The following is a 25,677-nucleotide window of genomic DNA, read 5'->3' on the forward strand; positions in this document are numbered from 1 at the left end:
ACTGAAAACACTTGAATATGGTCAAGAATTTAAAATTAAACATATTCTCAAGCAGCTTTTCATAGTAGGTACCTTAAATAATTTAGAATTTTCTAGATTCTGAGCTTATACAAGCCAGCTTATACAACTCTGTTTCAGCAAGTTTCTTTTGAAACAATAAACAAAATGGACAAAACTTTAGCTAGACTACCTAAGAGAGATTTAAGAGATGTTACTCAAATTAATAAAATCCTAAACAAAAGAGGAGACATTACAACTAATAAAACAGAAATACAAAATCTCATGAGATTACTGTGAACAATTATATGCCAACAAATTAGATAACTTAGAAGAAATGGATAAATTCCTAGAAACATACAACTTCCCAAGACTGAATCATAAAGTAATAGAAAATCTGAACAGACCAATAATGAGCAAGGACATTGAATCCATAATCAAACATCTCCCACAAATAAAAAGCTTCAGGACCAGATGGCTTCATGAGTAAATTCTACCAAACATCTAAAGATGAGTTAATACCAATCCTTCTCAAACTCTTCCAAACTATTGAAGAGGAAGGAATAGTTCTAAACTCATTTTACAAGACCAGCATTACTCTGATACTGAGGCCACATAAGGACACTACAAGAAAAGAAAATTACAGGCCAATCTCCTTGATGAACAGAGATGCAAAAATCCTCAACAAAATATTGGCAAACCAAATTCAATACATTAAAAGGAGCATACACCATGAGCAAGTGGGATTCATCCCTGGGATGCAAGGATGGTTCAACACCTACAAATTAATAAACATGATACACCACATTAACAGAATGAAGGATGAAAACCATATGATCATTTCAAAAGATACAGAAAAAACATTTGACAAAATTCAACATCCTTTCATGATAAAAACCCTTAACAAATCAGGTATAGAAGGAATGTACCTCAACATAATTAAGGCCATATATGACAAAATCAGAAAGAAAGAAGTAAAATTACCTCTGTCTGTGGATAGCATGATCTTATATATAGAAAACCCTAAAGACTTCACCAAAAATCTGTTAGAACTAATAAATTCAGTAAAAGTTTCAGAATACAAAATAACATATAAAATCAGTTGTGTTTCTATATACAATGAAAGAGAAATTAAGAAAGTAATCCCATTTACAGTAGCATCAAAAACAATAAAATAAAAAGTAGTGAATTACTGTTACATGCTACAGTGTGGATGAACCTTGAAATCATCACTGTAAGTTAAGAAGCCAGACACAAAAGGTCACATATTATATGATTCCACTTATCTGAAATATCCAGAATAAAGTAAATCCCCATTTTTTTCAAATGTTTTTTCTGTGTGTATAGAGATGGTCATGCAGTTTTGTGTATTACATTGATTGATTCTTGTATGTTGTCAACCCTGCACTCCTAGGATAAGTTTCACTTAGTCATGGTGTAAAATCCTTTTTATATGTTGCTGGATACAGTTTGCTAGTATTTTGTTGAGGATCTCTGCATCTGTATTTATAAGGGATATTGGTCTGTAGTTTTCTTTTCTTAGTCTTTACCTGGTTAAGGTATCAGGATAATACTGCCCTCACAGAATGAGTTGGGAAGTATTCCCTCCTCTTCTAAATTTTGAAAGTTTGTGAAGCATTGGTATTAATTCGTCTTTAATGACTGGTAGAAATCAGCAGGGAAGCCATTTGAGCCTGGCCTTTTCTTTAGGGGAAGTTTTCTGATTACTATTTCAATCCATTTACTTGTTATAGGTCTAGTCAGATTTTCTAGTTCTTTTTGAAGAAATAATTTCGACAGCGTACAAAATTTGGTCCTCCATTCCCTCTCCCCTCCTTTGTGTTGTTATCATATTAAAATGATATCTTTATGCACTGTGTCTACCAATACAGATTTATGAACCTTGTTTTATGCAGTTATTTTTTCAGATAAGAGAAAAAGAGAGTTATAAACAAAAAATACATTTATACTGTATTTTATATTTCCCTATAAATAGGGAAATGGTTACTTTTACTTCAGCTGTTGGTTTCTTCACAAGAATTTGAGTTTGTCTAGTGTCCTTTCATTTCAGCCTTATGGACTTCTTTTCATAATTCTTGTGGGGCAGGCATGCTAGTTATGACATCTCTCAGTTCTTGTTTATCTGGGGATGTCTTAATTTCCCCTTCATTTCTGATGGATGGTTTTGCTGAATATAGAATTCTTGGTTTAGTGTTCTTCTTCCAGCACTTTGAATAAGCCATCCCACTTTCTGGCCTCCATTGTTTCTGATGAGAAATCAGCTACCGAACTTATTAAGAATCCCTTGGACCCAATGAGTGCTTTGCTCTTACCACTCACAAGATTCTTTCTCTGTCTTTGTCTTTCAACTATTTGATTATCATATGTTTACTGTGGATTTCTTTGAATTTTCCTGTTTGGAGTTTGTTGAGCTTTTTAGATTCAGGTTTTTCATCAAATTTGGGAAGTTTGGGGCCATTATTTCTTCAAATAATTTTTTCTGCCCCTTTCTTTCTCTCCTCTCCTCTAGAACTCCCACTATGTCTACATTGGCACGCTTGATGGTATCCTACAAGTCTCTGAGGTTTGTTCATTTTCTTCATTTTTCTTTATTTTTGTTTCTTACACCTCATCACATCAATTGACCTACCTTAAAGTTCACAGATTTTTTCCTCTGCCTGTTCAAACCAGATGTTCAGCACACCCTAGTGAATTTTTCATTTTAGTTACTGTACTTTTCAACCCCAGAATTTCTATTTGGTTCTTTTCTTATAACTTCTGTTTCTATTTGGTAAGACATGGTTCTATTTGGCAAGACTTGGTTCTCATACTTTTCATTAGTTCTTTAAACATGGTTTCTTTTAGGGGCGCCTGGGTGGCTCAGTAATTGGGCATCTGCCTTCAGCTCAGGTCATGATCCCAGGATCCTGGGATTGAGCCCCGCATCGGGCTCCCTCCTCGGCAGGAAGCCTGCTTCTCCCTCTCCCACTCCCCCTGCTTGTGTTCCCTCTCTCGCTGTGTCTCTGTCAAATAAATAAATAAAATCTTTAAAAAACCCAAACAAAAAAACCCATGGTTTCTTTTAATCTTCAAACACATTTAATACAGCTGATTTAAAGTCTTCGTCTAGTAAGTCCACTACCTGGGCTTCCTCAGGGACAATATTTTTTAAAGATTTTATTTACTTATTTGAGAGTGAGCTAGAGAGAGAGAGAGCACGAGTGGGGGGGAGGAGCAGAGAGAGAGGGAGAAGCAGACTTCCCACTGAGCAGAAAGCTCAATGCAGGGCTCGATCCTGTGACTCAGGATCATGACTTAACCAATTCAGCTGCCCAGGCGCCCCTGTCAGGGACAATTTCTAATGATTGATTTTTTTTTCCTGTGCATGAGCCATACTTTCTGTTTCTTTGCATATCTCATAACTTTTTGTTTAAAACTTAACATTTTAATTAATATAATGTGGCAATCCTGGAAATGAGAATCAACCTCACCCCCCACCCCCAGGGTTTATTATTGGTGCTCTTTGTTGTTGTTGTTTGTTTAGTGACTTTCTTGAACTAATTCTGTAAAATCTATATTCTGTGTTGAGTATGACAACTTAGTGGTAAGCTAACGATTAGACAGAGATTTAAGTGTCTAGAACCAATAAGTCTCCAAATCTTTCCCAAGGGGTTTTGTGTACACGTTGGGGCCTGCCATCAACACTCAACCAGGCAGTTGACTGCTTACCTTAGCTTTTACTTGCTTCCTGCACAAAGCCTCAAGGTCAGCCAGAGGTGAAAAGTTAGGGCCTGCTCACGTCTTTCCTAAGTAATGAGCATAGCCCCAGATGTGAGCATGGTCTTCTAGATCCCCAGGAATGTATTCGAACTTTTCAAAAACCCAGTGGAGATCTCACTCCTCAGCCTCACCTTTTAAGCATTTTAGTTAGTTTGTTGTTTGCCCGAACTCTTATCTACCACCTCAGGCGGCCACAAAGTTACAGACTTCCTATAATTGTTTTTTGGAGGAAAGGCTTTTTCCACTGGGAGAGCTCTGAGTCAGTTAAATAAAGACAACCTTCTGAGTGGAGTCTTCCAGAAAACCCCAGACAGATCAAATCATGACATTTTTCTGGGAATATTTTAAAGGAGCTCCTGGCCCACGGTGGCCCCTGGTGGCTGCCAGGCTGTGGTTCTTGCTGTGCTTGTGGGCTACTGGATTTCAAGGCTACTGAAGAGCTAAGGAGAAGGTGGGAATAAGCCAGGTTAAAGCTGCACAAAAATTCAGTCATTTTTCTTGGATAAACATTTTCTAGGTTATTGCCAGCTTTATTTCCAGAGTTCTTAAAAAGTTGATTCTAACCATTTTTAGCCGTTTTCTCATTGCTTTATTAAGAGTATTTGCAGAGGTCTTTATTTTACCATTTTTGCTGACATTACCTTTAACTGTTGAATTATATTCCATTATATAAATAATATCATTTAATTTTTTTCATAATATATTTTCCCAATATCTTTTTTTTTTTTTTTTAATGAGAGACAGAGAGCATGAGAGGGAGGAGGGTCAGAGGGAGAAGCAGACTCCCTGCTCAGCAGGGAGCCTGATGTGGGACTCGATCCCGGGACTCCAGAATCATGACCTGAGCCGAAGGCAGTCGCTTAACCAACTGAGCCACCCAGGCGCCCCCCAATATCTTTATCTGGAAAAATGTCAAACCTTCAGAAATGTAAGAATAGTATAAGTTTCCACATATCTTTCACTTAGATTTACCAAGTGTTAACGTTCTGCCTGCCTGGCTGCCTGCTTGCTTGGAACCCTTTGAGAGTTAGTTGCACACATCATGTCAGCTTTACCCTTAAAGAGAAGTATCTCCCAAGAACCAGGGCACTCTCCTATGTAACATTATAATAATATAATAATCACACTCTGGAAGTTTAACATTATTACAATACTATAATCTATATGTTATGTTCAAATTCCCCAAAGAACAATTTAGAATACTGAATACAGGCACATCTCCACAAAGAGTGGAATCTCCATCAAGCAGAATCATATTTAGCCCCTCCTGCAAATGCCAGGTGGGATGGCCACAGGCCTGAGATGCTGCCTTAATCTGTGAGGTGCCTCCCAGGGTCCAAGATTTCTTACCTTCTTGGGAGGGATTTGCTGTGTTGCTTTTTTGATTTTAGCGAAGAGACAGTATCTAAAAATTGCTTAAGAAAAAAAGTAAAACAAAGCAACAATTTTGTTCTAATTTAAGAAATAAATTGAAATAAAACAAACCAGAATAAAACCTTCCTCCCCAATTTTCTTCTGGGATGTCCTGATAAAATCTTCCTGAGGGTACATGTCAAGCAAATCCTTTCAGGGGCACCTGGGTGGCTCAGTTGGTTAAGCATCTGCCTTTGGCTCAGGTCATGATCCCAGGGTCCTGGGGTTGAGCCCCGTGGTGAGTCTGCTTCTCTCTTTCCCTCTGCCCCTCCCCCTGCTTGTGCTCTCTCTCTCTCTGTCTCTCTCAAATAAATAAATAAAATCTTAAAAAAAAAAAATCCTTTCAAAGAGGCATGAAATGATGACACAAAAACCAACAAAGGCAGGTCCCCAATAAGACATACAGAAAAACCCCTCTCTTAGGTCACATACTTGCAATGACAGGGTAGTGTCTCATCTCTAGTACTTTGAGCTCAGAGGTAATACCTCTGAAAGATGCCTTTGTGTCCTTATGATTGGACAAAGATGAAGTTGCAATATAGTAAATGTTAACTCATGCCAATCTGCCTACCTGTTACAATTTTTAAAAATTTCCTAATACATAGCTCCAAGCAAATGTCTACTTAGGTCAGCATTTCTCACTGTGGGCTATGGACCACCCACATCACCATCACATGCGGGACTCATTCTAAGTGTTGGTTACCAAGCTTCTACATCTCAGGCCTACTGACTCAGAATTTCTAGACCTGAATCCCAGGAATCTGCATTTTAAAAAGCACCCCAGGGGGTGCCTGGGTGGCTCAGTCGGTTAAGCATCTGCCTTCGGCTCAGGTCATGATCCCAGGGTCCTGGGATCAAGTCCCACATCAGGCTCCCTGCTCAGCGGGGAGTCTGCTTCTCCCCCTCCTTCCCGCTTGTGCTCTCTCTCGCTCTGTCCCTCTCAAATAAAGAAATATATTTTTTAAAAAAAGCACCCCAGGTTATTCCCAAGCACATTTATATTTGAGAATCACCAAGTGAGGCTTTAATCTGAGATTAACTGCAACTTAGTATGGAAAACTATAGAATAAGAATCAGATACCAAGAACTGATTTGTACTTTTATCCATGGCAGTGGTTTCTAAATATTTTGACTGCCACCCATACAAAGGAATATATTATACATCATGACATAGTAGACACAAACACACACTCAAGTTTTACAAAACAGCATTTACCCTTACTACTTGTGATGCACTCTGATATCTTCTAGCCTATTCTATTTCAATGTTTTTAAAAACACTGGACATAACCCACTAAAGCTATTACACAACCCTCTAATGAATCACAAATTGTAGTTTCCAAAACACTAATCTATAGCCATCAACTGAAATGTAAAGCTCAACTGAGTAAACGTAAATCTAGAGACAGAGAGAGGAAAACACTCCACATGAGCCAAACTAGATTTTAAAAAGCTATTCTTAACATATATACATTTAGCTGCATTTCGAACAGATTAATCACAATGCTGGTACCCTAAATGAAATAAATATCACTTAGGCTGATTTCAAATCTTATTACTTTCAACTGACAATTATGAGTTTCAGAAGGGAGTACACTGAAGAGGAAATGTGCCATGTTAAGACCTGGAGTATCTCAAGTTCACAGCTGAGGTTCAGATCTTGGCTTGCCCCTGTGCTAGGGACAGCAGCCTGAGCAACAAAGTCTCCAAGCCTCAGTTCCTTCATCTATGAATGGGGCTAATAATAGCATCTATCTCATAAGGTTGCTGTGAATAATAAATAAGATAATTCATGTAAATAAGAATAGTTATTATTATTAGTCAAAGATAAGATGCATTTGAACAAAAGTTTTACCACCTTAAAAGAATGATAAAAATGACATTTAAATAGGGCTTATTATATAAGTGTTCATATGGATTACTAGGAGCATAAATATACTGTGTATGTGGAATTATCCTCCTCTTTTTTTAAAGATTTTATTTATTTTAGAGAGAGAGAGAGAGAGACAGCATGAGTGGGAAGGCCAGAGGGGACGGAGAAAGAGAATCTTAAGCAGACTCCACGCTGAGCATGGAGCCCAGTGTGGGGCTCAATCCCAGGACCCTGAGATCATGACCTGAGCCAAAACCAAGAGTTGGATGCTTAACCGACTGCACCACCCAGGTGCCCTTCTCTTCAGGAACAAACACTGGACGTTTTCTGAGTAAGACCCTAAGTTGGAGATAAAAAGAGCCATGTGATATGGTACTACTTGCTTACTAAGCAGCTTATAAATTGGCTTATAAATCCCGAAATCGGCAGTGCTGGTCATATAGTCAAATCATATGCCGAGTGCCAAGCAGAAGGATGCCAGCAGGGAGTACAGTCTGAGTTCAGAGAGAGGACTGGAGGTCAGGTGGGGGTGTGGGGACGAAAGGGTGGCGGTCTGAGTACGTAGAAAGGAGGAGGACAAGAGATCACCAAGTAGAAGATGATAATGGGAGGGAGGACGAAGGGGCAAACCACGCCCCCCAGGGTGGTCGGGGACAGGAAGTCATCAAGGCAAGAGCCTAGGGCAGTAGGTGATTAGGAAGACTGATCTGGAAGGTGGAGCGGCAGTGCTGCTGTGTTCAGTCAGCCCAGGCTTGGCTGCAGAGGGTGGGGCATTCCTACAGGAGGTGGTCTGATCAGAGCAACACCAGGGAGGGCGGAGGACACCCCCAAGGCATCAGAGACCTTAGCACTGCAGATATCCCCAGTTAGCAGAATGAGAGCGTTGACACAGAAAAATGGGGTTCCAATTCATTTCACCAGAGTTTCTGTAGCACTGCGTTAAAGCATCGATCGGCTCAGTCTCTGACACAAAGTTCTTGGTTATGGGTAGATTGATCTCTGGAAATTTTCCAAAATTTTAAGTAAACCATTCTTACCACTGAAATGATTCTACTTTTCTTGTTCAGATTCTATTCATTCTTTGCTCACCAAGCAAACTTCTGCTTGAGAATTCAGCTCGCCAGGTAATTTGATACAGAGAAGAATGCCTTGATAGTAAGAGTCCTTAAGCCTTCCAGTCAAATGGATATTTCTCATAACAACATTGAAACTGGCCTTCCACTTATCCATCAGACTCATGTCAAGTTGGTTATATGTATCCATCAGCAAATGTCCTTTAAAGTGCTCAGAAGGTGCCAGATCCAATAGGACTAAATTTCTCAGTCCTGACTACACTTCAGAGTCACCTGGATAACTACTCAAAAACACCTCAGAATGGGGCAGCTGGCTGTAATCGAGGCCTCTCATGCCTGAGCCCCTGGGGTGGACTACCACTTTCTCAGACAATGACTCTCAATCCTGGCTGCATGTTAGAATCATCTGGGAAACTTAAAAAAGAGATCCATGCCCATGAATGGATACTTCCAGAGATGATGAAACCTATCCACCGGGCAGAGGACATGAACTCTAATAATTCCCAGGCCTCGTTCCTAAGCAAAGACGAAAAGGATATTGCAATGCATTGGAGTTGAGAGGTTTCTATTTCACTTACATTTAAGATATTCAATTATTCTATTCTCTTTGATCTCCCTTCGACAGGGGCCTAGCTTTTAAGCTGTTACTAGTTTTAAACTCCGAATTCCGTATTGCTTTAGAACAGAGGTCAGCAAACCTTTTCTGTAAAGGACCAGACGGTAGAGAATTCGGGCTTTGCAAGTCATACAGTTTCTTTTTTTTTTTTTTTTTAAGATTTTATTTATTTGACAGAGAGAGACACAGCGAGAGAGGGAACACAAGCAGGGGGAGCGGGAGAGAGAGAAGCAGGTGTCCCACGGAGCAGGGAGCCCGATGAGGGGCTTGATCCCAGGACCCTGGGATCATGACCTGAGCCGAAGGCAGACGCTTAACGACTGAGCCACCCAGGCGCCCCAGTCATACAGTTTCTGTCACAACTACACAACTCTGCTGCAGCACAAAAGCAGATATAAATAATATGTAAAGAAATGAGGATGCCTGCATTTCAATACAACTTTTCCTTTTTTTACAGAAATAAGATCAGTGGACTGCTTTAGAACGTTTGAGTAATTGTAATAAGCATTCTGATCTTGTGCCCATTAATACCAACTTAGTAACAAAGTGTGAACATAAGTACAAAAGGAGCAATCAATCTTGTAATCTTATCCTTTGACTGTCATCCTATTACCATTTACCAGAAATTCAAAACAGGGGGCCCTGTTTATATTTAGACCATATGGACCTTTTGAGGCTATTTCTGCCACTGAGTACTACTGACCCCCCTCCAAGCTTCACTAAGGAGAAACTACCCACCTGATTACTCAAGCGAAGCCCTGCAAACCTCCCTGGAAAACCAGAGCACGGTGTGGGGGCACCATTCCGGCTTCCTCACTAGTAGAAGATGCCCCAGGTATTTATTAAATTAATACTTGTTTATTTATTTGGGGAGGGAAGAAAACCCATCTGCGCTGCTTTCATTTATTCCCCCATACAACTGATCAATGAAGTATACACATACAACCCTCAGTCTAAGGTTTTCGGTTAAATCATTTCTGTCCAACTGAATAGGTTTCATCCAGGATCCTGTCCTAGCCATCACTTCTAGCTTCCCCCTAATCTTTCAAAATGCATAATGAATCAAAGTCAAAAGGGTAAGACCATTTGCTAAGTGGAGGAAACCCCAGGACGGACATCACTTAGCTGGAGCTCACTGCGCAGCTGTGCGGCCCCTAATTCCTACTCCGTGACGCCAAGTCCCCAAATCGGCAGTGCTGACTACACCCTCTCATGCAGAAGCCCAAAGAGGCCTGTGGCCAACCTCCCCCCCCCCCCCGCCCGATCCTTGCAGCTCAGGGCACTTCATCTCAACTGCCAAGGCCATACCCTGTGCAGTGAGGACTGGTGTCAGGTGGGGTGGTCTCCCAGGGAAGAGGGTGCACAATTCCCCCTAGCACAGCCAGCAACCAGTCCATCTCCCAGTTGACCCAGAGTGTTAAGGAAAATAAAACCGAAGCAGAAGTTCCAGCCTCAGATATAGACTCCTGAGGTCAGATACTATGACTCCTTATTACGTCTCCTCGTCGTACTTACTTGGAAGTATTTTCAAGTATTCCTTTGACCTCATTCATTTCTTCCTTCCCAAAGTAAACAACGGTGAGATGAATTCTCCCATCCTGTTGGATGCACATCTCCCTAGAAAACAAAACACATGTGTGTCTGGTCGTTTTCACTGTAACAGGCAAGGTCCAAACATATACCTATTTTGTAAAGAGCAAAACGTTTTCTTTTTCTTTCTTTTTTTTTTTTTAGAGAGAGAGAAAGAGAGAGCATTGAGCAGGAGGGAGGAGCAGAAGGTGAGGGAGAAGCAGACTCCCTGCCCTGCAGGGAGCCCGATGCAGGGCTCCATTCCAGGACCCCGAGATCATGACCTGAGCTGAACACTTAACCAACTGAGCTGCCCAGGAGCCCCAGTGCAAAAGATTTTTTTAGTAAACTGAGTGAACTGCCAAAAAAAGCAGAGATGGGACACCAGGACATTTCTGGTTGGCCATCACAATTACCTGTGTTTGTATTTATCTTCCCAAGAAAATAATGAAATGTAAACGAGCAGATGTAGTGAATGAAAACTCAGATGCACGAGGCCACAGGTCCAATCTACCACAGGCTTAGCCCCTGGGGCCACCTAGTGTCATGGAAAGGGCACTGGGTCCATCCCCCTCTTTGCCAGAAAGAGTCTATAAAGGACAGAAGACATAAATTCCATTTTACGGATAAGAAAGCTGAAGTCCAGAGAGGGTGGGACTAGAATCCTTGTCTCTGACTTTTCCTGTGTGTGCCAAACACAAATAGTCTTAAAGACTGAATGAACAAAGGCAAAAAGACCTTCTTTCATGTAGAGCTCCAAAAACCCTTCTTAACACCCGAAGGGAATGACAAGGCAGAAGCACAGTTAGGGTATCTCACCCTTCCCACAATCACCTTCACTGCTTCCCCATTTCTCCTCTCCATGACCGATTATCCCAGGTGCCTGGCACCTCACACTCTAAGGCCCCAACAGTCCTCTACAGGTCAGGCCTCCGGCTCTGGACTGGTCCAGACCCACTTTCTCCACCAAAGCTGATTTATTTGTCCATGTCCTGTGCTCTAAATGGTTAACACCTAAGCTAATCTGGTAAGATACTCTGCTGAGGGTTTGCCACACATACACGTGTAATATGTGCATAAATTCTGTATAGCTATGTGTATATGAACATATGTGTGTATGTAAATACATGTGCATATACATATGTGTTTATGCATACACGTATGTGTATACATATGTGTGTGTGTGCACAGTTTAAACAGTTTTCTGGAAGCAAGTTAATGAAAGGTTCTACTGGTGGGATGATATTTTGTGATATTTTGACATTTTGCATGTCCTTCCTTTTTTACTCCTTTTGTCTCTCTATTCGCTACTTTCCTTAACCTCCCAAACAACACATCACAGCTTTCCAGAAGTCCCTGAGCTCTAACTGCAGAGGCCAATTTATTCAATGCTTTTTATAATGCCATCAAAAAGGAGTGACTGCCTAGCTGGGGTTGCTGGGAGAAATCCAAAAATGTAGGAGATTCAGTTCCTGTGCTCAAAAACTTGGGAAATAAAATGAGCTCAAATAAAATCATGACACCTTGTGGCACAGATAACAAGTACACAGAATTCAGAAAGCACAGCAAATCCTATCAGCTGGACTGGTCAAGGCCTGAAGGATGGATAGGGGAGAGGAAGAAGGAGGAAGAAGAGAATTCCAGATGGAAGAACTATCAGGGAAGATGATATTGACCTGAGGCTAGAGGCATGCAAGGCTCATCCTGGTCACAGGCTTGGTTCCAAGAATCTGTTTCTTTCCCATGGAAGAAAGTTAAGAGCTGCCTCTGAAACCCAGTCTGATGGCAGAGCTCTCAGACACAGACAAGAGACCAGGAACAAGAAGCGCAGCATGTGACAACGTGCTTCAAACCAAGAGCTCCCTCACAGGCCCAGGCCCCGCAGACGGAATCTACTGACAACAAAATTCTCTGTCCATAAAAGAGCTCTTTTGCAAACCTGCCAGACAAAGCTTTAACTTCCTTTGCCAGGGTAGGATAAAAGTGCACACAGCGCCAAGCACCCAAAAAATGGTGCTTTAAAATTGCATGTGTAGCTGGAAAAAATGTATCCCAGAATCAGGAGAGGGTTACCCGCTGAGCCTGGATAAAAAGCATTCTTGTTTTTCTAGTAACATCTTTGATGGCATTTTAAAATCCATTTGAAGCACTTTCTGCTTTCAAGGACTAAAACAGAGATCCCTTGGACCTTCACTCTTCATTCACCAGCTGAGGCTTCCCAAAAAGGCAAAGCAGACTGGGTTCTGCGGTGCTCCTCCACAGCTCCACTCCTCGTACTCATTTCTTCCTTCCTTCCTTCAACAAACAAAAACCACGCAAGCAACATCCTATATGCCAGATGCTCTACCCGGGACCTCAACAGTCTTGCCCTTGAGAAGTTCTCGATCTACTATCATAACTAAAACTACTTATGACGCAATAAACAAACACTCCATGAGGGAATGAGCAGAACTATGGAAACACCATCATCAATCTGTCGGAACGATCTTGTAATTTTTATATTTTTCCAAACAAGTCTTACTAGACTCCATCCCCTGGAACAATGTGTGCGGGAGAAGAGTGTGTATGTGGGTGACTACATACATGGAGATGTCTGTGTTTTGGTGTGATTATTTGTGCCTGGATCCTTCAAGCTAACTGAGGTGCCCCGAGAGCACCTCTCTGTAACAGCCATGGTAGGGCTGTAGCAAAGTGCATGGAATGAATCTCAGGGCACCTCAACTTCCTAAGTATCCTTCAGGAAAGCTCTTCATTTCACATGGATGCTTTGTATTATATGAGCTCCACAATCCTACATGGTCTTTCTTCTATCTCAATCTAGAAGCCTCAAAATTGTTTCTTCTTCACGAAGACCTTGTCTTTTTTTTCTTATTTTTCAATTGACATATAATTAACATACACTGTTGTATTAATTTCAAGTACACAATATATAGTGATTCAACAATTCTGTACAATACTCAGTGTTCATCATAAGAGTACTTTTTTAAAAAAGATTTTATTTATTTGAGAGAGACAGACAGTGAGAGAAAGAGAGAAAGCGCAAGCACGAGTGGGGTTAGGGGCAGAGGGAGAAGCAGACTCCCCGCTGAGCAGGGAGCCTGATTCCGGCTCAATCTTGGGACTCTGGGATCATGACCTGAGCCAAACTCAGACACTTAACCGACTGAGCCACCCAGGTGCCCCGATAAGTGTACTCTTAATCCCCTTCACCTATTTCCCCTATCTCCCTCAACCTCCCCTCTGGCAACCACCAGTTTGTTCTCTGTATTTAAGAGTCCACTGGGGTTCTTTTGCTTGTCTCATTTTTCTTTACTTGTTCATTTGTTTTGTTTCTTTCACATATGAGTGAAATCATATGGTATTTGTCTTTCTCTGACTTATTTTACTCAGCATTATAATCTCCAGGTCCATCCATGTTGTTGCAAATGGCAAGATCTCATTCTTTTTTAATGGCTGAGTGATATTCCATTGTATATATACCACATCTTCTTTATCCACTCATCTATGGATGGACATTTGGTTGCTTCCATGATTTGGCTATCATAAATAATGCTGCAATAAACATAAGGGTGCATATATCTTTTCGAATTATTGCTTTCATTTTCTTTGGGTAAATACCCAGAAGTGGAATTACTGGGTCATATAGTTAATTCTATTTTTAACTTTTGGAGGAACCTCCATACTGTTTCCACAGTGGCTGCACCAGTTTGCATTCCCACCAACACACGAGGTCTCCTTTTCCCACCAACGCACGAGGACTCCTTTTCTCCACATCCTCACCAGTACTTGTTGTTTCTTGTGTTTTTTATTCTAGCCATTCTGACAGGTGTAAGGTGATTACCTCATTGTGCTTTTGATTTGCATTTCCCTAATGATGAGTGATGCTGAGCATCTTTTCATGTGTCTGTTGGCCGTCCGGATGTCTTCTTTGGAAGAAATGTCTCTTCAGATCCTCTGCCCATTTTTTTGGTCAGATTATTATTATTATTATTTTTGGTGTTGAGTTGTATAAGTTCCTTACATATTTTGGATATTAACCCCTTATCAAATATGTCTTTGGCAAATATCTTCTAATAAATGAATTCAGTAAAGTCACAGGATACAAAGTTAATATACGGAAATCTGTTGTGTTTTATACACTAATATTATGAAGTAGCAGAAAGAGAAATTAACAATCCCATTTACAATTGTGTCAAAAATAATTAAATACCTAGGAATAACTTAATCAAGATGGTGAAAGAACTGTACTCCCAAGACTATAAAACACTGATGAAATAAACTGAAGATGACACAAACAAATGGAGCTATTCTGTGCTTATAGATTGGAAGAACCGGTATTCTTAAAATGTCCATACTACCCAAAGCAATCTATATATTTAATGCAATCCCTACCAAAACACCAGCAGCATTTTCCACAGCACTAGCACAAATAATATTAAAATATGTATGGAACCACAAATAGCCAAAGCAATCTCGAGAAAGAAGAACAAAGCTGGAGGTATAACAATACCAGATTTCAAGATATACTACAAAGCTGTAGTAATCAGAACTATACGGTCCTGGCACAAAAACAGACATATAGATCAATGAAACATAATTCAGGCCAGAAATAAACCCATGACTAATCTTCAACAAAGTAGGAAAGAATATCCAATGGAAAAAAAGACAGTCTCTTCAACAAATGGTGTTGGGACAACTGGACAGCCACACGCAGAAGAATGAAACTGGACCACTTTCTCAAACCATATATGAAAATAAACTCAAAATGGATGAAAAGACCTAAATGTGAGACCTGAAACCATAAAACTCCTAGAAGAAAACATAGGCGATAATTTCTTTGACACTGGCCGTAGAAACATTTTTCTAGATATGTCTCCTGAGGCAAGGGAAACAAAAGCAAAATTAAACTACTGGGACTACACCGGGGCACCTGGGTGGCTCAGTCGTTAAGCGTCTGCCTTCGGCTCAGGTCATGATCCCAGAGTCCTGGGATCGAGCCCCACATCGGGCTCCCTGCTCAGCAGGGAGTCTGCTTCTCCTTCTCCCTCTGTCTACCACTCTGCCTACTTGTGCTCTCTGTCAAACAAATAAATAAAAACAAAAAAACAAAAAAAACTACTGGGACTACACCAAAATAAAAAACTTTTGTACAGCAAAGGAAACCATCAACAAAACAAAAGGCAGTCCACAAAGACCTTGTCTTTTCAAGACATTTTTTTCTGGAAAACAACAGTTCCTTCTCCCTGAGGATATTGTGCCACAGAGTACAGGGACTAATTAAGATATATTTTCAGTCAGAAAACATGTTTCACAGTCACTTTTACAGCTGTATTTTTATTTCTCAAGAGGCTGAAGGCACATCACGGTCTTTGAGTTCTGTTACTCATCTGAACGACTGCACTGTGTAAAGAACTACTTGACCATCATTTACACTCTCAGTACAGAGATAAGGAAAGGAGTTCCAGTGACCTGCCCAAGCTATGGAGGCAGCCAGGCACGCAATCCAGCTTTCCTAAGGACCAGCCTGGTATTTGTATACCTCAGGTTACCTGAGCAGGACGAATGATGTACTTTTGAAATCTCACAGCTTTGGTCTTACCTATCTAGGACTCTGCCACAAAGTGGAATGGGTTTGTGTGGCCAGGAGGAGGATGGAAGAAGCCTCAACCAAACTCCAAATGTAAACTGGCCATGGGGAAGGACTGTTCACTTGCGTTCCTGATGGGACCAGTCAGATATGACTGTGCAATCTGGTGGAATAGGGGACAGGGGAACCCAAGGCCTATTTGGAGGAAGTGCTGTACTCCTAGGGAGAAAACGCATCCTAAAGTAGGGTTTCTCAACTTCACACCATCGACATTTTGGACCAGAGAATTCCCTGTTGTGGAAAGAGCTGTCCTGTGCATAGCAGGAGGTCTAGCAGCATCTCTGGCCTCTACCTACTGGACATCAGTAGCACCCACAACCCCCAGCTCAGTTGTGACAACCAAAAAAGTCTCCAGATTTTACCGAATGTGCCAGGGTAGAGGGTGCAAAATAGCCCCCCTGGTCAGAACCACTATCTTAAGGAAGAATCAGGTTCAGCAGAATACTGGAGTTATCAGAGGGGTGCATGACTGTGAAAACAGAGTACGTCCCCAGGGTTTGTCCTGCTCTCCAGCTGGTTCCTGTGGACTCACGGGTAAGCCCTAGAGAGAGATGGAGCTGCAGGAAATGCTGAAAGGCTCTCTTTACAGAAAATACGATTATGAGGGAGTGTCGGGAGCTCCAGCCAGGACTTTTGGGGAATTAATGTGGCAGTGTTGGCACAGTGGTGGCTGCACCAGCAGCCTCCGTGGCATTAGCAAGTGCCAACAACTTTGGCTGTTGTCAGAAGCAGTGCGTTGGCATCACGCAGCTGATGCCTGAGCAGTCAGTGGAAGCTGAACTTGTATTTGAGCATATGCGAAACATCCCTGAGGATTCCTAGACAGACTGGGAGGGCACAAGAAGCTGGACCTCTTACCACAGAAGGTGACAGAGAGAAGGAAAATTGTGTTTATATATAATTAGGGGTAGTTATTTTTATAATTCAGGCTAAATGGCCTATGGAAACATGGATTCAAAAATATTTACTGAGTAACTTTGTGGTGCAATGCTCTATTCTCATTGGAATAAGATTTTAAAATGTAACATTTTATGGTGCCTTGTAGGGGGACCAACCACCCAGGTTTGCCTGGGATTCTCCATGTCCTGACAAATGCCTCAGTCCCAAGCAAACTGGTACAACTGGTCACCCTACCTGCCTCAGTGACCTTATAGTGTATTGGAAGGAATGGACAGCTAAAGAGCATAAGGCAGGATGGACTATCTGCAGCAACGGTTTGGAGGTGTAGTGAGCCAAGAGACTGAGAAGGGTGTGATTACTTTCTTTTGAGGGATGAAGAAGGGGTCTCAAGGAAGAGGGAGTATTTAAGCTGAGCCCTGACAGGCTCCACGCAGGTAGAGAGGAGCAGAGAAAGTGTTTTCTTGGCTCAGGAGGCATAGCTGCAAGGAAATTATATCACTACTCTTTTCTAAGTCAATTTTCTACTCAAATATATCAGGTATGAGAAGAAAATCTGATTTACCTTTAATTATGTCCCGTGCAAATGAGGTAATAAATACGTAACAGCTCATGAGTCTCCAAATGCTACCTATGGTCTGCACTGCCAACAGGAAGAAACTGCTTAGCCAAAAGGCATTGGAAAAAAGGACTAGGTACTACCCTGAAGAGGGAAGAGAGTGACTGGGGCCTCCTGAAATTGGGCTTTAAAAAAATAACATTCTTCTTTTGGTTTGGTGGGTCCCCTCCCCTTCCCTCGCCCCAAGTTAATTAATATACAATTCCTGGATTCCATTTTTTGAGTAGTCTGATCAGTGTTAAAGAAATGAGCCTGATTTTTGACTCTCAACCAAGCAATCAGGACCCACTCTCCTGGTTGCCCATTTCAGAAGAGCAAATGGAATCGTTTCCAACTGATCTTGGGTAGATGTTTTCACATATTCTGTGGCTCAAATGAAATAAGAAACAACTTCTATTAGGTCCCAAAATAGAAACTTTTCTCCAAATAAGGTGAATGATGTAAATTAGTGTTTCTCAAACATACGAACCCTAAAACTTTCCTAGGTGCAACACCGGTGCATGAATAGAGAACGGGCCCGTGGGAGAGGCAGAGGGGCATGAGTGGGAGGAAGGATAATACTGTAATGGAAACTACATTAGTTTTCCTTCTGAAAAACCAAGAAGATCAGGGGCCTATCTCAACAACAATCCGCAATGTGATGATGACCTGAAGCCTTTCTATTATACTCTAAATTACACCAGGTTAGTTAGCCCTACCCTCAAGGCTCATTTTGGTCTGGAGAGTCTATAGTCATTGTTTTTTAAAGATCCAGAAATCTCCAGAAACATCTTCACAGTTCTAGGCAGAAAAGGGATTAAAATATGACTAAAGAAATTTTAAGTAAAAGATGTCCCTGATACTGAAAATATCATAAATGCTTTGAGAGGGATGAGAGAAGAGTCAGAAGAAGGAAAGAAAGAACATTAAAACAAAATTAACCACCAAAGTCTGAGGAGAATCATAGCAACGTGAAAAAAGGTTCTCAGACCAGCTGGAAGTAGTCAAAATAAAAATCAAGCAAACTTGAAATGAACTGGGAAAGATTTTTAGAAATCATAAAAAAATCATTTGCTTAAAAATCCCTTTTTTTTCTGGGAGAGGCTCAGAGAAAGGATACAAAGACAATCCATAGCTTTGTTATTATGAGTTTCTTCCTGCTATCACAAACTATACCTTGACATAACTGATGAGCTTGAGACCTATAACCCAGAAGCCAAGGGAAACTAAAGAGCCAAGAAGCAAATATGAGAATAGTTTCAAAGGCAAATCAGGTGATTAAAAAAAAGAAGAAAAGCAGGAGGAGGTAGGTTTAAGTTAATACGCTGTTGGGCAAAGGGAAACATAAAAACAGGGCTAGATGTGAAGCAAGTTCTCCTGGATACACTCCCTCTATTTCTGGCCACAGGTAAAGGGGTCCTTAATGATGTAGTCCCCCAAACCCCAAGGGAGTCATGTGGAGCATTCATGGGAGAGGAAACAGCACCCGGAGCCTGTGAAGATCCTCCACAGGCCAGGACTACAATGACAGCAACAGAGAACCGGGCTGCCATAGTACAAAGCCATCTCATCTCCATGAACAACAATGGCGCCACAAAGCGGCCCCCAGTAGCCAGATCAGAGCGGTCCATGGTGCTCCTGCCAGCTGTATTCCTACTCACAGAGACAGTAATACTGAAGCTTTAGCTTTGTAATGTCTTGTAAATCCCAGGAATAGCTCTCATTTAATGCTTACTGCCGCTTCAATAAAGGCCGTTAGGGTCTAGTACTAGGAGAAAGCTTTTTGCCCCCAACAAATAGCAGCCTTCTCTTCATTAACTACTGAGGGCGGAAGTAAACCAGCCTTAGTTTCCCCCTTGTCCCTTTGTCTGACAGAAAGCTCAGAGCTGGCATTTTTGACAATCTGCAACTGTTTCCCTTGGTTCCGGGTTCCAGGCACACCCATCTTCCATTCCGCATTGTTAATCAGTCTTTGTTAATGACCTTTATAAAAATGGTTTTATTAAATCGGTATTTTTTGTAAACACAAATAATTTTTAGGATTAGTTGACATGACTCAAATAATAATGAGAATAAAATGAGAATAAATATCTTAGTCCATATATTCCATGTACCCAGGAATCATTTTTGTCCCAAGGGCCCACCCCCGACATGGTTCTAGAACATGAAAACTTGGTCTTTGGTTCCTTGCAGATTGTACCCCATGCCTGGCTTTCACCCCAAGTATGCTGATTTCTCAGACCCAGTCCTCCCTAGGGGCCATTCTCTCTGGGGGAATTTTGGGTTCTACATCTATTTCTTCTGTCCAAGAAGGCATCTTTGTTATAATTCTTAGTCATTTGGCTCTTTTCTAGGTGAATAGTTAGCAAACTGATGCTGAAGTGAAAAACAAAACAAAACCCTAAATCTATCGGTAATAACCAGTGTCAGAGCTACAAGGGGAGCCATTCTGGACCAGTACTTTGATTTTACAGAAGATACTAAAGCCAGATACATAAAGCAACTTGTAAAAGATTCCTCATTCAAATGGTGTCAGAACAAAGGGTGTCTACATTTTAAAAGACATGCACTGGAAAGATAATGTTTTAAATACATTAATCTCACACTGATCATTGCAAACCCTATACCAAAAATAGTGGCAAATGGCAAGTCTTACTACTAATAAATGACCAATGAACAGGATGTAAATCTTCACATGGAAGACAAGAAGACAGTGGGAGAAACAGAAGATTTGATTTTCCCCTCATGTGGCTCCTGGCTCCTGGCTCCATCTACTCCCTCCAGAAGAGCTGGGGAGGCAGCCCAGGCAGGGAGAAGGTGGCCGAGGGCAACAGCTGGTCTGGGGAGAGACGGGGCCCAAATCCCAATTCAGGATCTCCGTGAAGGAAGAGCCACAGTGGAATACATGGTCTCTCCACCTCACATGGAAAGTAGAGGAGGACGTTAGGACTCTCTTCATTACACTTTGTAAACTAACCCCTGCAAAAAAGGTGGAGTGGGCAGAAGCAAAGGAAAAAAAGATGATCACAGTCAAGATCCTTCTTAAGAGCAGAAAAAGAAGGGATGGGAAAAGCTGATAGTCAGATGAAACATCTTATATATACCCTCCACAACACACACACACACACAAACACACAGCGCCAATCATTAAACAGAAGGCCCAAACCTTATCTTCCTTCCTCTTTTTGATTTGGGTGGTGGGGAGAGCTGCTGAAGACAACAGGTGGAGATGAGAAGGAAACTCATGGGGCTGATGTTCCAGGCCTCAGCCCTTTCCTGAGGGCCCATTCTCAGAGCCAAGTCATCCTCCCCTGAGGACAAAGACCCACCCACCACTAGGCAGAGTGAGCCCAGCACAGCTCATATCCATTCCAGGGCACAGAAGAGCCACGGGAATAGGGAACCTCCAACAAAGGCCGCACAAAGCCTCCATTGAGTTTTCTCTGTTCTTGGAGACTACAAATAAAGTGAATAGAACAATAAATACCCTGCCCTCAGAATATAGCCAGGAGTGGGACACAAATAGTTCTCCATCAAGACGGGGAGGTAGCAAAGGAGAACCCACCCTACAAGGTCAGAGCAAACAGTCTGTGTGGCCCTCTGTATGCCAGGCAGAAGGAAGATGAAGGGCCACCTCACAGCAACTATGTTTCAAGAAAAGTATCAAAATTAAAGGAAGAAAAAAAAGAGAGAAACAAGAAAGCCAACAGCATTCAAAAAGTAAATGAAAAACCTAGTCTGAAAGAAAATACAATTCAAACAGAAGAAAATATCTTACACATTTCACTTTCTTAAAAAAAATGTGAATTCAATAAAGTTCAAAGAAGAAATGATAAAAACAACAGATTAAAAGGCACATTCTGTGCTGAGAAAATAAGGTGGCAGCCCAAACACACAAAAGTAATAAATTAAGCATAGCAAAGGACAGAATAGATGCATCTGAAAATCAAATTGCTCATCTCGAGGAAAGCCTCATGTGAAAGCAGCTAAAAGACTAGCATTAAGAAATAGAAGCTAATACAAAATTAAAACACCGAAAAATTTTCCTGACATGAAAGAATCCACAAAACAAAAAAGAAAACTCGATTAAGTACAGGAAAATCTGAGCGAGAACAAGACACTGCGATGAGACATATCCTGATGAAGCTATTATGATTCAAGATTCAAGAAGGAATTCTTCAGGCACTCAGGCAAAAGTAAGTCTTTCTCAGGTGAAGCGAAATAAAGTTGTCCTAACATTTCTCCGTGGGATCATCAGATGCCAGAAGAATGTCTACAAACTTCCGAAGAAAGAAACTGTGTCCTAAGAATTTTAAGCCCAACCAAGTTATCCTTAAATTAAAATGACCATAAGTAGACATTCCACTCTTAGCACATAGGACACTTCTTGAAAAAAAATCTCACCCATGAAATCTAGCCAACCAAGACCTCAGGACTGAAGCCACTGTTGTCAGAGGGCTGCTGATGGGTCCACGAAATCCACTTACACACAGGCTCTGTGGCTACAAAACAGAACACAAAGGCTGCAACCCCTGATAAGGTAAAAATAATAAGACGGCCAGGGCACTGGAAGAGGGGATGTAGGAGAGGGAGGAAGTATGACTGTGCTGATTTCCTCCTCTTTAGGTGATTTTTCAGTCATTCCAGTCTAAATTGAGAATATGCAGCAAAAAATACATAATGATTCCAATCTTTTCTGTTGTGCAAAATCTTTTTTTTTTCTTTTTTAAATTTTAGAGGGATCTCAGCAGCGCCTGGGTGGCTCAGTTGGTTAAGCGTCCAACTCTTGGCTTAGGCTCAGTTCATGATCTCAGGGTCGTGAGCTCAATACCCGCATGGGGCTCCATGAAGGGCGTGGAGCCTGCTTAAGATTCTCTCTCTCACTCTTCCTCTGCCCTTTCCCCCACTCTCTCTCTCTCTCTAAAAAAAAAGATAATTTTAGAGGGATCTCTTCAGAGCTAATAATACCTCTTACAGCGGAGAAACATTTTATTAAAGATCAGCAATTTCTTCAGATTATACTTCAGATTTTGAATTTATACTTTGGATTCGCTTCTATAAATTGAGTCAGGCAAAAAGTAATTATTTAATTAAAAACAGAATATATAGTATATCTCAGGTATTAAATTATTTCTAGCTAGCAAGTTATTCTTCTATCTGCATATATTCAAAGAAAAGTACCTACAATAGAGTTCAATTAATGTTAAAAATTGTTAATTTGGGAGGGGTGGATTTTTAAATAATTCATTCCTTGTGTTCTATATTATTTAAATATCTTATAATAGCTATATATCACTTTTACAAACTAAAAATCCATGTTTAAATTATAACAGCCAAAAAAAATCTTTCGTTGAATTTTTTAAAAAAACACAAAACATATGGTAACTACATAAAAATTTACAAAACAGAATTCAAAAGAAGAAAACAAAAGTCACTCATAATGCCATCTTCAGTTCCAGCAAGAGTTAATATCTGCTAATCTTATGACAAAAAGGATTTCATAAAGATAACGTCAAATATTTAATAAATAGCTCCTTATATTTTTTCCCAATACTTTAATGTTTGTATTAATTCTATTTAAATATTTAACTGACCAGCGTTTACTCTAGAGTTTTGGTACGCAGTAAGAATTAAATATTTTCTGCTATGTTTGATTAGTTGTCTTAAAGCCATACACTGAACAATCCATTCTCTGCTGGCTGATTTGAAATGCCACCTATACTAAGTTCTGACACAGAATTAAATACTCTCAGGTTTGAGTACCCTTTCTTATCTCATTGTTTTCAGAGACCCAACACACTCAGAAACCCCTAGAGTACAGAGCAAACTCCCCACTCGGCTTCCTCTGTGCTGGGAAGCCTTTCTTGCCACCCACTGCCCCTTGTCTCTGTTTCTGCGGCAGCTCCGAGCTCCGTTCGCGTGGCTTCTAGGCCACGGGAATGTAGGCACCACCTCTGGAACTCACCTCCTTACCCCGACGTCTGGTCGCGTGTCTGGCACACACAGGCCTTCCAAATATCCTACCCAAGTCGTAAGCCTTCCCGCCCACCTCCTCTCCTGCCTCTGTGCCACAGCGGGCATTTTATTTGTTTTTAAAACAGGAACTAGAATTACATTTCATTTCACTATCTCAATTTTGGAGACTGGCAAGCTGGTCATTTTACCTGTTTCAACAATATTTCCCTTCTAGTTTTAGTCCTATGGTTAAATATTTGCAATCCTCACGACACTAAGGCAACAGCCGGTCCTGTAAAACCAAGAGAATCCTGGGGCTCCGGGCCCGGGACCTACACAGAGAACCAAGCGGACGCTGCTTTAGCGTGACCACTACGCCGCCGCGCCCAGCACGCCCCGCGGCGGGCCTTCACGCCGGCCTGACGCAAATCTCAGGGCCCTTCATCCGGTGCACTCTAGGCAGCTTCCGGGCCACAGAAATTTACCGAAAACGAGTCCTAGAACCGAAGCAATGATTTGACTTCATGCCTAGTGCCAACCACAGGTTTAGTCCTCGGGAAATCCTGCTGAATCAACCAGCAGCCCTCTGACATCCCAAAGAGAAGGCAGGGGACACAGAAACACCAAAGGAAGGCTGCCAGAAGCCAAAGCTCCATAGACACTTAACTACCGGAGCCAGGGGACACGGCCAACGCTCAGGGGACGGTGCCCACAGGGTCTCTACAGATTGGGAGCAGATGACAAGATCAGCCCACCCTCCTCTGCATGGTGTCACAACTGAAGGCACAACTGCTGAACCTGGAAAAGAAAGACAATGGGCATTGTGACAGCTGTCTTTAAAGATGTGAAAGGCTCTGATGTCTAAGAGGAAATGGATTTGTTCAGTCATTTCCTCAGAGGGTAGAACTAGACCCACTGGGTTGAAATCACAGGGAGGCAGACTGCAGGTCCAAATAATAGCAAGCTTCCTATCTGGAGCTGCTCAAAAACAGAGCAGCCTGCCTAGTGAAGGAGGCAGTTTGTTACCTGGCACGCATGCTCATGTACACACACACACACACACACACACACACGCATGCTCAGGTACACACACACACACACACACACACACGTTGCAGAGAACGAATGTCAGGGATGCTCTGGAGGGATTCTGAACTAAGGGAGGATTAGACCAGGTGACCTCCAAAGGCCTCTTTTAAGACTATTGGATTCTGACCCTAAAATTTATTTAGATAAAGGTTAGCCTTCAAATGTAAAAATTTTAAAAAGACTGCATTCATTATCTAGAATTTTGAGAAGTATCAACCACACCCTTATACTGAGCATTACTGGCTTTTTATAATGTGAATTTAGTGATAAAAGATTAGAAGTAAGTTTGAGGGGCACCTGGGTGGCTCACTCGGTTAAGCGTCAGACTCTTGAATAGATCTCAGGGTCGTGAGATGGAGCCCCACGTTGGGCTCCATGGAGCCTGCTTAAGATTCTCTCTCCCTCTCCCTCTGCCCCTCCCCCGACTCACTCTCTCTAAAAAAAATAAATAAATAAAAATAAAAATAAGTTTGAGGGGAGCCTGGGTGGCTCAGTCAGTTAAGTGTCCACCTTCAGCTCAGGTCATGATCCCAGGGTTCTGGGATTGAGCCCCGCATTGGACTCCTTGCTCAGCGGGGAGTCTGCTTCTCTCTCTGCTGTTGCCCCTCCCCCACACTTGTGCTCACTCCCTCTCTCAAATAAACAAATAAATAAAATCTTTAAAAATTTTTAAAAATAAAAATAAATTTGATCTTCCAAGATTTATAATTAGACACATATAACTTTTATCTTTACAGTAAGCTGGCTAGGTAAGTGAGCTAATTTAGGTGAACCAATATATGAATGTTAGCCATGATAGCTTACAAGAGCCAACACTGCACAGTAAAGAGCTTCAAGACACATATGTAAAAACTACATGACTGCATCTGAAAACGAAACGCTACTTAGTCTTCCTGAGTAGCTATAAAAGCGAGTGCTTGGAAACTTCTTGGTATAATTCTAAATTTAGTCTCTGAGGAGATGTAGGTTAGAATAAAAAATGGATTCTGATTCAATCCATCCCAGCCACTTCAGGAGCAGGACAACCAACGAAGGCCTCCCGCAGCTCAGGGTGCACATTCTCCAGCCAAGTCAATGGGCCATGGTGGCCCTGGCCTTCGAGAGTCTGAGAGAAGCCTAACACCGTTGATGAGACAGCGTGGCCTGTGCTGTCCCCAAACCTGAGCCTAA

At 41.5% G+C, this 25,677-nt stretch overlaps 1 protein-coding gene across 4 annotated transcripts in view; it reads right to left on the reverse strand.

Moving 5' to 3' along the window:
* Nucleotides 1-25,677, reverse strand: part of CSGALNACT1 (chondroitin sulfate N-acetylgalactosaminyltransferase 1) — a 329,193-nt gene that overhangs the window by 19,240 nt on the left and 284,276 nt on the right. For all 4 annotated transcript variants that reach the window (XM_032413279.1, XM_032413278.1, XM_032413281.1 and 1 more), the window contains one exon: nucleotides 10,268-10,369. In XM_032413279.1, coding sequence (XP_032269170.1) covers nucleotides 10,268-10,369 — 102 coding nt within the window. The remainder of the gene's footprint in view (nucleotides 1-10,267; nucleotides 10,370-25,677) is intronic.

This window comes from Phoca vitulina, unplaced genomic scaffold (assembly GCF_004348235.1).
Source record: "Phoca vitulina isolate PV1807 unplaced genomic scaffold, GSC_HSeal_1.0 scaffold15, whole genome shotgun sequence".
Classification (NCBI taxonomy): Eukaryota; Metazoa; Chordata; class Mammalia; order Carnivora; family Phocidae; genus Phoca; species Phoca vitulina.